Here is a 10,000-nt window from a genome sequence, read left to right on the forward strand (position 1 = left end):
GTTTAGTTAGGTAAAATTAGCCGAAAGTTCCCCAAGTAGTTGTGATTGAGAAAGTTCAGAGGTGATAGTTGACACCTTTATGAACACATTTGTGAAGAAAGATATTGATTTTGATTTAGTTCCCAGATTGGTTTAACTTTCGGCTAACTTTACCTAACTAGTTGCAGGATGGGTATATTATATTGGGTGGATACATTGTAGAGAAGAATATTTTTAAGTGCTGTGCACACGCCACACATACGCACTTTGTTGTCATGCGCAATAGCATTTGGACATGCATGTGTGTAGTAGATTATATCCTCAGTTCTGTAGCACCCCCAATTAATATTCAAGCTCCCCCATAAAAGAAAACGGTGCATACCTGCATGCCACAGATGGGGTCCTCGCACAGATAGACTCCAGGTGACTGTCCGTCCTGTAAGCTGCCTGTCGCCACTTCGGACAACAGATCAGACAAATTCTCCTCCTTACCCCATACCTGGACGAGTGCACATGAGCGCAAGGGTACACGCACGCGCGCACACACACACACACACACACACACACACACACACACACACACACACACACACACAGTAAATTGTTTATAACCAGTAAGACTCCCTAATCGGGAGATAAGCGACCGTTGGTCGCTTATCTCCACAAATAGGCCAAAAGTTTGTTTTACCAATTATTACACTCTATGTGAACATTTACATCAACAAATCCCAAGTACTATGCAGAACGACCCATTTCAAGTTTTTAATGTACAACAATATTTAGAAAATAGGTCTACAAGCTGACAGTCCTCGTCCCTTATATTCCCATAGGTTATATGGAGATCTCAGTGTTTGTCAGTCCTTGTTCATTTATGCCCATATATGGACATCTCTATATCTACTGTAACAGTCCTTGTCCCTTTATGCCCATATATGGAGATCTCTTAACTGTAAGTCCTTGTCCCTTTTATGCCCATATATGGATATTCCTGATGTCATCAGTATATGAACATATATGGGCTTTCTGATATGCCCATATATGGAGATCTCTTAACTGTAAGCCCTTGTCCCTTTTATGCCCATATATGGATATCCCTGATGTCATCCGTATATGCCCATATATGGGCTTTCTAATATGCCCATATATGGAGATCTCTGTATCTCCATATATGGGTATAAAAGGATACTTCAGGTCTGACATCAGGTTTGTTTATATTGGGTTGCTAGGTTTGACATCACAAACTCTATGGGCCATCTGACCTAGAAATCTATATTTGGGCATAGATGACTCATCGTGACCTCATCACACGTCGACCGCACGTGTGACGTGCGGTCGACCGCACGTGTGACCGACGGACGGCCGGTGGAGGTTTTCATACTAAACTGCGACCTTACGGTCGCAATAAATGACAAAATAGGAACTCAAGAGGATATAAAAATAAATCCTCTAAATGGAGGTGTTGTTGAGTCAAGTTTATACAATGTTAATGTCCTTTTCAAGTTTGTTTATTTAGCCACTTCTAGCACCTCACAAGGAAAGGTTCTGTATATTTATTCTCATTATGTTTTTTTAATATACTGACCTCCACAGCAGAGATGCGAACTGAAAATCGAGCTCCTGTCTTCTCTTTCCTCTCATTGATGAGTTTAAACAGCCAGGAGATGGAACAGGGGATTATACCCAGAGTCTGCAGGGACACATCTTGACCTATCATAGTGTAGGACTTACCTAGAAGACAGAGGGCCAGAGAGACAGACAGACAGACAGACAGACAGACGGACAGACAGTCAGACCGACAGACAGTGATCCTATGTATTCAATTCATCAACATATCATAAAAAATCACACCCGTGTGAACTGAGCGGTGGTTCCCCCCCCCCTGTTATAGCGCCACCATGAGGCTGATTTAAAAAAAAATAAGTGGCATTTCTTCCTCGGCCTAGTGGGAATGTGTGTGTGCGTGATTTCATGATAATTGCACTTTGCGTTTGTGATTTGAGGCATTTTGTTCAAAACGGCTCAATCCTACAAACTTTGGAAGCCAATCTTAGCCAATCAGGATGGAATATGCAAAATCGGACAGATCCGTGTCGATCACATGACTGTCGAGATACTGCCTACCGATTTCTAGGCTTTTTGGACAAAATCTGTAAGAGTAGTGTACAGAAATGTGTTTATTGTCATACTTCTATATTCTTCCTACAGTTCGGTGTTTTCTTCACTTTCGCTTTGAGTCTTTTACTTCTTCTCTGTACGTTCTGCCACGTGTTTCCCTGCCCTAGCTTAGCTTCGCTTAGCTTCGGTTAGCTCACGATGGCGGCTCGTCGGCCCACAGTTAGCAGCCTGCTAGCCAGGGTACCGAAGAAGTGCGGCCTTCCCAGCTGCAAAGGCCTCATCGCCAATGAAGATACTCATCCGTTCTGCATTGTCTGCATGGGGGTAGGACACGCCTTGGCCTCTCTGTCCCCTCCGGCCCCGGCCACGGGGGTGAACTGTACTGACTGCCTCCAGTATGATGTTCCAGCCCTCGAGGCCCGCTGTGAGATCGCTGGCGCTGGTTACGGCCTTCACACCACGGTCTCCGCCGGATCCCTCCCAGACACCTCTCCTCGTGTGCCGGACAGCGCTGTACGCCACAGCGCTGCTTCTCGCCACGTGGTTAGGCCTCCAGCGGCCTCGCCCTCAGCTAGCTTCGGTAGCCCCGATGCTAGCGGGTCTGCTGCCCCTGCTATCCCTGCTGTTTCTCCGACGGGCTCGACTGGTGCCGTGCCCAAGAAGAGAACATGCAAGACCGCCCACGTTGCTCCACCGCCAGCTGCAACCTGGACCGTCCCCCCCAAAGAATTCCACCCTCTAGTCGTCGGTGACATTCCTCTCTCCTTCTCCGTCCCCCAGCTACGGGCTATGCGGCCACCTAGCCCCGTCTCCTGGCATGCTAGCGACGGAGACGAACCGGAGCAAGAGGACTACGACATGGATGAGGTGGACACGGAGGGTGAGTACTCGGAGGAAGACGAGTCCACGCTCCCCTCCGGCCAGGGCGGAGGCGCGGCCAGGGTGGTTCCTCATGCCGAGGCTTCCACCTCCGCCGCGTCCTCCCAAGCCCCTTCTGCCTCTCTCCCCCCTTCCTTGCCGGCTGGGGCGAGAGGGGCAGCGGCACAAGACCCAGACTCCATCCCCATGGACGAGCTCTCGGTGCTGGAACGTGCTACCATCCGTTGCGGCCTGGAGCTGCCGCTCGGAGACGCGCCACTCGGACCACGGGCTAGAGTTCCCCTCCTTGGCCAGGATGTGGAAGCCTCTCCCCCGCTTCGAATGGAAAAGCTCCCACTGGTCCCAGGCTTTGCAGAGGCCCTGCATTCAACCTGGACTACACACAAGGACCCCCCCAAGCTCCCCTTCTTGGTCGACTGCCGCGACGCAGAGAAGGCGGGAATCCCCTTGTGTCCTCCCATGGACAAACTGATGGCGCAGTCCCTCGTCGGGAGCATCAAGCCAGGTTATGAGCGGACCGGTCCTGGAGGCCGCAATCCCTTCAACTTGTCCGTGGGGAAGAAGCCTCCTGGGTTTGCCATCCCCTATGACGACAAGCAGTCTTCCAGGGTTAGGAACTCTTACAGAGCCTCCGCGCTGGCAGCCAGGACGATGAACGCCACCCAGCTGCTGCTTTTCTCCACCAGGCGCCTCCTTAGCGAGATGCGGGACGAGACGGTGGAGGAAATGGACAAGTCGCTGCGCATGCTGATGGACCTGAATGTCCACACCATCGAGTGGCTTGGACAGGGCATGGATTACTGCATCCAGGCGGAACGTGCCAGGTGGCTTGAAAAGGTAAAGTGTCCTGGCAGTTCCGGAGAGGAGACCGAGAAGGTCCTGCAAGACCTCCCCGGCCACCCTACCTCCCTCATGGGCGGTGGACTGGAGCTTCTCCGCCAGGAGGTGGCGGATAAGAAGATCACTCTGGAACTCCTGGAGGCCACGACGGACCCCCAGGCACCCAGAAAGGAAAAGAGACAGGGACGGAGCAAGGCCCCTGGTCAGGCTGACAGGGGGCGCTCTTCCTCCAAGCAGGGGAAACAAAACAATCCCCCTAGGACCCCCTCTTCTTCCTCCGCGGGACCCGCTCGCACTGCAGCGGGGGCTCAGGCCCGCTCCCAATCCCGCCACCCTCCCAGGCACGGGATACCGGCCAGCTCCCACAAAGCCCGTGGGAAGCCGCCGCGAAAGTGACACTGGACTCTGGCGGGGTCCCCCTGAAAATTCAGGGGACCCCCCCTTGCAAGCGCAGACGTTTGGACAATATGAACAATTTTTCTTATGCCAAGAAAGTAATGTTTATTCCTCCTCTGTGCTCTCCTCCAGTGCCTGTATTAAAAAGTGTGTTGATAAAACAATGCCTGTTTATTTCAAACCCACCTGCTTTAGTACAGACGACCCCATTTTGCATGAATTTAGCCAGTGTAGAGAAGTCCAGGCTGGAATTTCTTTCCACTCAGAAAATATCGCTTCCTCCAGTCACGCAGACAGGTTACAAGCAGAATATTTCTCTTTGCAAAATGTTCCCAGACAAGCTAATTCCTATTCACAATGGTATGGTTTCATTAGTGTGCAATACCCCTCTGTCTCCACCGAGCGGCACTGTTATGCCGACTCTAGTTCAGGACAGGAGTTTGGTCTTAGCGTCAGGGAAGAAGCCAACACATATCACCCAGGGTCGGCCTCGTCTTCCCGTAAGGAAGCATATAAAGGCCTTAGCACAGGTTGTAAACGTAAATACAATTCCCCGAGCCGGGGATTATGTTACTTATGCGATGAACCCTGTCCCCCGGGCTCCACGCTATGTGCCGCCTGTATTTTTAACAAGCAAGGCTTCTTGGAGGTCACGTGTCCGTCTCCCACCGGATACGGAAATAAGCGTACCGGAAACGGAAACGCTCTTTCCGCCGGTGTCTCCGCGCCTTCCGGCCCGGCGTCTAGCGGATACGGATACGTGCCCGGATACGGAACCTCTCGGTCCCGTCCTTCCTCTCCCTCCCGGCCCAGTAGTCCCGCTCAGGCGGTACAACCCCAAGGCTTCTCCGTTGCTCAGCAACACGTTAGCACAGTGTGCAGAGCAATGGAAGCGTTGCAATCCGAATCACTGGGTGTTTCGGACGGTGACACGGGGCTACAGACTACAGTTCGCGGAAATACCCTCCCTATCCAGCAAGGTTATTTACACTCGAGCCCGCGGCTTGAAAGCGGATGCCTTGAGGGAGGAGATAAGCTCACTATTGCGCAAGGGCGCTATAGTGGAGTTATCACGCGACCAGAGCCGTTTAGGCTTCTGGAGCCGTTATTTTCTGGTTCAGAAAAAAGGAGGGGGGCTGCGTCCGATTATGGACTTACGTGCTCTGAACAAGCACTTGAAAAAGTTCAAATTCAGGATGCTGACGTCAGAGTCACTGATGAAATCAGTGAGACAGGGGGATTTCCACTGTTCAGTGGATCTGAGGGACGCTTATCAGCACATCCTCATTTATCCCCCACACAGGAAGTTCCTGCGGTTCGCCTTCGAGGGGCGCCTGTACGAGTACACGGTCCTCCCTTTCGGTCTTTCCCTGAGCCCTCGGGTTTTCGTGAAAGTGACCGAGGCAGCCATTGCTCCACTGAGGCATCAGGGAGTCAGGCTGGCGAACTACATAGACGATTGGATGATTTCCGCCGCCTCCTGCTCAGAAGCGGCACGCCATACCAATCTGGTGTTGTCACACCTGAAGGCCTTGGGTTTCAACGTCAATTTTGGCAAAAGCATGTTGTCACCCTCCCAGCAGATTTCCTTTATAGGAATATCTCTGGACTCGGCCACCATGTCCGCTCGCCTCTCCCCGGAGAGGGTGGACAGGTTTCTGACTTGTCTCGGCTCCTTCCGACTGAACCAGGTGGTCAGTTACAAGGAGTGCATGAAGTTGGCTGGGCTGATGGCGTCAGCGGTGCAACTTCTGCGTCTGGGCAGGTTTCATATGAGACCTTTCCAGCGGTGGTCACTGGCGCTCAGGATTCCTTCCCTGCAAGGGTACAGGAAGGTGACAGTCAGCCAGGTCTGCATGGACGCTCTGGTCCCATGGAGGGACCAGGCGTTGTTGACGAGTGGGGTCTCCATGGGCGAAGTGGTGTCACGCAAGGTGATCACCACAGACGCCAGCCGCTCGGGGTGGGGCGCCACCCACGAGGGGCGTTTGGCCAGGGGTCTTTGGACCCCGGCCATGTTGGAGCGCCACATCAATTATCTGGAGTTAATGGCGATCTACTTGGCGCTCAAGCATTTCGAACCATTTCTTCGAGGTTGTCATGTTCTGGTCAGGACGGACAACACGGCGGCCCTGTATTATCTCAACAAACAGGGTGGCCTCGCCTCGCGCGTGCTGGATCAGCTGGCGCGCGAGATGACCCTCTGGTGCTTGCCTCGTCTGAGGTCCATCAGAGCCTCCCATGTCCCGGGCCTTCAGAACGGCGGCGCCGATCTGTTGTCCAGGGGGGAGCCTCGTTACGAGGATTGGTCTCTCCACCCTGCGGTGGTGAGGCAGATTTTCTCCAGGTTCGGTCAACCTCGAGTCGATCTCTTTGCCTCCCAGGAGAACGCGAAGTGTCCCCTTTACTTCTCAGTGAGGGGACCTTCTCCTCTGGGGACGGACGCGTTTGCTTATGAATGGCCACAAGGTCTTCTCTACGCGTTTCCACCCCTGGAACTGATCCTTCCTGGGACCCGCTCGCACTGCAGCGGAGAGGATCAGGAGAGGATCAGATGTTCCAACCAGGAGGTTCTTCTGGTGACACCATCCAGGGGAGTGTGGAGGTCTCTGATCACCCCACTGCTCTCTCGACCCCCTTGGCGGCTTCCCTTGCACAGGGATCTGCTGCGCCAGGCAGGGGACGAGATCTTCCATCCAGACCCACAGGGCCTAGACCTGTGGGTTTGGCCCGTGAGAGGGAGAACCTGCTCGCAGCAGGCTTCTCACCGACGGTTGTAGCCACTATTCAGAGTGCTAGAGCCCCCTCTACTAGGGCTGTGTATGATGGAAGGTGGAATGCCTTTTTGGACTGGTGTGAGCTACAGGAGCCACCTGTGGTGGCTCATTTAGCTTCGGCCCAGAGGGTGTTAGATTTCCTGCAGGACCGCCTGGACCTTGGTCTGGCGTTCTCTACACTGAGGGGTTATTTAGCGGCTATTGATGCCTGCCACCTGGGGGTGGCAGGTAAAGGCCTTTCTAAAATCCCTGAGGTGGTCCAGTTCATGCATGGTGTTGACCATTTGAGACCTGTGACCAGAGCCTTGTTTCCTGTGTGGGATCTACAAGTGGTTCTTGAGGGCCTTTGCAAGGCACCCTTTGAACCGATTGGGAGGACCTCTTTGAAACATTTAAGTTTCAAAACAGCTCTTTTGCTTGCCTTGTCTACGGCTAAGCGTGTGAGCGACCTTCATGCGCTCTCTGTGAGCCCTGATTGTATGAGGTTTCTCAATAATGACTCCAAGGTTCTTCTTAAACCTCATTTGAGTTTTATTCCTAAGAACCGTGTGGTCCCGAAGGAACCTGTTGTTTTGACGGCTTTCCATCCTCCTCCGTTTGCATCGGAGGAGGATAGGCGTCTTCATTGTCTTTGTCCAGTTAGGGCCCTGAAGGCCTACTGTGATAGGACGGTGGACAGCAGGTCTACTTCTCAGCTTTTCGTGGTCATGAATGCCCGTCAACGAAAAGCGGTGTCCAAACCCACTCTGTCGAGATGGCTTGTGGATGCAATTAGGTTGGCTTACACCCGGTCTGGGTCTGAAGTGCCGGAAGCACTTAAGGCCCACAGTACTAGGGGTGTGTCTACCTCTTGGGCTTTGTCCAAAGGTGTCTCCATTGAGGAGATTTGTGCAGCGGCGAATTGGTCTTCGCCGTCCACCTTTGCGACCTACTATCACCTGGACGTTGCGCCTTCTGCTATGGCGCATACGGTTCTGGGTGCTGCTGCCCTTCCTACTATGTAGTGGGGCGGCTCTCTCCCCTTCCTGAGACAGCATGCTACTGTCTCTAGGATACATGGGGGGGGACCCTGAGTTTTCCCTTATATTACTGCAGTTTTATAAGGTGGACCTGTGTCTGCCCTTAGTGCATAAGGCAGGCCTCGGTCTGTCAGGGTCTTTTTCTGTCTGAACACGCCCAGGCACTGTGGGCCTGGGTCGGATCAGTCCTGAAAGGGGTCACGTCGGTTGACGGGACCTCCTTCCGGGTGTGGTCGGTGTGCACGACAGTCTTGTCGGTTCATGGCTTCTCGGGGAGTGTATGAGTCCCATAGGGGGACCTTGTCTGGAGGTATGACAATAAACGTATAGGTTCCGGACGGAACCATGTTTATTTAATACCGGAGGACAAGGTCCCCCGAATAAAGCCCCTCGGTTCGCTAGTTGCGGGCGCAGAGGTGCGGCTTTAGAGGAAGTTATGATAGCCCACAGGGCTTATATACACTCGGGGGCGGTGCCCTCGTTTGTGATTGACAGCCCTTCCGACAAATGACATTTCTCGTACGTGAGCTTATGAGTTTTACTCTGTTGCATCGCCAGATGGCGCTGTTATCCCATAGGGGGACCTTGTCCTCCGGTATTAAATAAACATGGTTCCGTCCGGAACCTATACGTTTTGCAAACATCTGCCTCACGGCCGCACGCACGCACGCACGGACGGGCGGACGGACGGACGGACGGACGGACGGACGGAGGGAGAGAGACGAAAACATACTCTTGCCTTCGGCTGGTGGAGACAATAACACCAAAATACAATATCATGAACAAATAAACACCATGTACAGAGTAGAAAAAGGGGAGGCAGTGAGTTTTACCTCCCCTTTTGGCCTCCTGAAAGATTTCAGGCCTATTTTGAAAGCCATTGATCCACCTTTTTAAGGGATGCTGTCAGGGCATTCCACACATTGGTGGCAGTGCAGTAGAAAGAGAATGTACCCGTGTTTGTTCTATAGGTGGTTGTTACCAGATTGTTGTTACCCTCTAGTATTGTGGCTGTGGTGTAACCAGGGGGCCAGTTGTCCGGATTTAAAATGAAGCAAACACAGAACTTAAAGTTCCTATAATTGGCCGCTAGTTGTGCTATTCTGGTACCAGAATCCTATGGAGAACATGTTCTCCATAGGATTCCATTCATTTCCCCCGAACTTTTACATTAGATTTTCTTACCTTAATAAACATTGTCATAAATACTTTATGGTTCTTGTCGCTAGTTTAAAACCTCGTTTCAATCACCATGATATGTGTTTTGTGAAAATATGGTCCAATTTATTATAATAATTGATGTTACTGTATAGCAGGGTATGCTGTAGGAGGGGCTTGTGTATCATAGACTTCTGATGATTCTTCTTTGTGTGCTTAATTCTCGGCAAGCTCAAAACACCACATTCTCCCAAGTATCCTTGCAGTTGCACGCGACCGTTGGCAGCCAATAGCATTCCAGATGGTACTGTACCATTTCCACCAATGAACGTTGATTTCTACAATGATGGCGGCACCCGTACAAGGGCCAAAAAATAGAAACCAATGGCTTCCCACCGTCTATAATTTTTACAGTCTATGGGTGTTACTCGTTTATATCTGACTCGTTTAGTCAGATATGAGGGTAGCCTATATTGAGGGTATGTACAGAAGCATGTACGTGTTCGCTTTCCGCAGACCATCGTGCCTCACCGAGGCTCTCTATAATCAGGCCTTAACTGCTCCCGGTGAGCAGGTTGGTGCTTTTCCCGGTTGAATGTGTGTGCAAATGGCTGAATTTAACGTACATTGTAAAGCGCTTTGGTTAAAAGCCCTATAGAAATAGCGCAAGTCTATGTTTGTGTGTGTATGTGTATGTGTCTGTCTGTGTGTCTTTGACTGTGATATTGTGTCCGTGTGTGTGTACGTGTGTGTGTGTGTGTGTGTGTGTGTGTGTGTGTGTGTGTGTGTGTGTGTGTGTGTGTGTGTGTATCTGTCCAGACAATGTCCAGTGACCCT

At 51.8% G+C, this 10,000-nt stretch overlaps 1 protein-coding gene across 1 annotated transcript in view; it reads right to left on the minus strand.

Moving 5' to 3' along the window:
- The window catches only part of kif26ba (kinesin family member 26Ba), a gene marked incomplete at both ends in the record, with an annotated part of 135,254 nt that overhangs the window by 29,551 nt on the left and 95,703 nt on the right, over window positions 1-10,000 (minus strand). Inside the window, 2 exon segments of the mRNA XM_080730049.1 lie at window positions 362-478; window positions 1,562-1,707. Coding sequence (XP_080586175.1) covers window positions 362-478; window positions 1,562-1,707 — 263 coding nt within the window.

Source organism: Nannobrachium achirus (assembly GCF_963921795.1).
Source record: "Nannobrachium achirus genome assembly, chromosome: 7".
In the NCBI taxonomy this organism is placed as follows: domain Eukaryota; kingdom Metazoa; phylum Chordata; class Actinopteri; order Myctophiformes; family Myctophidae; genus Nannobrachium; species Nannobrachium achirus.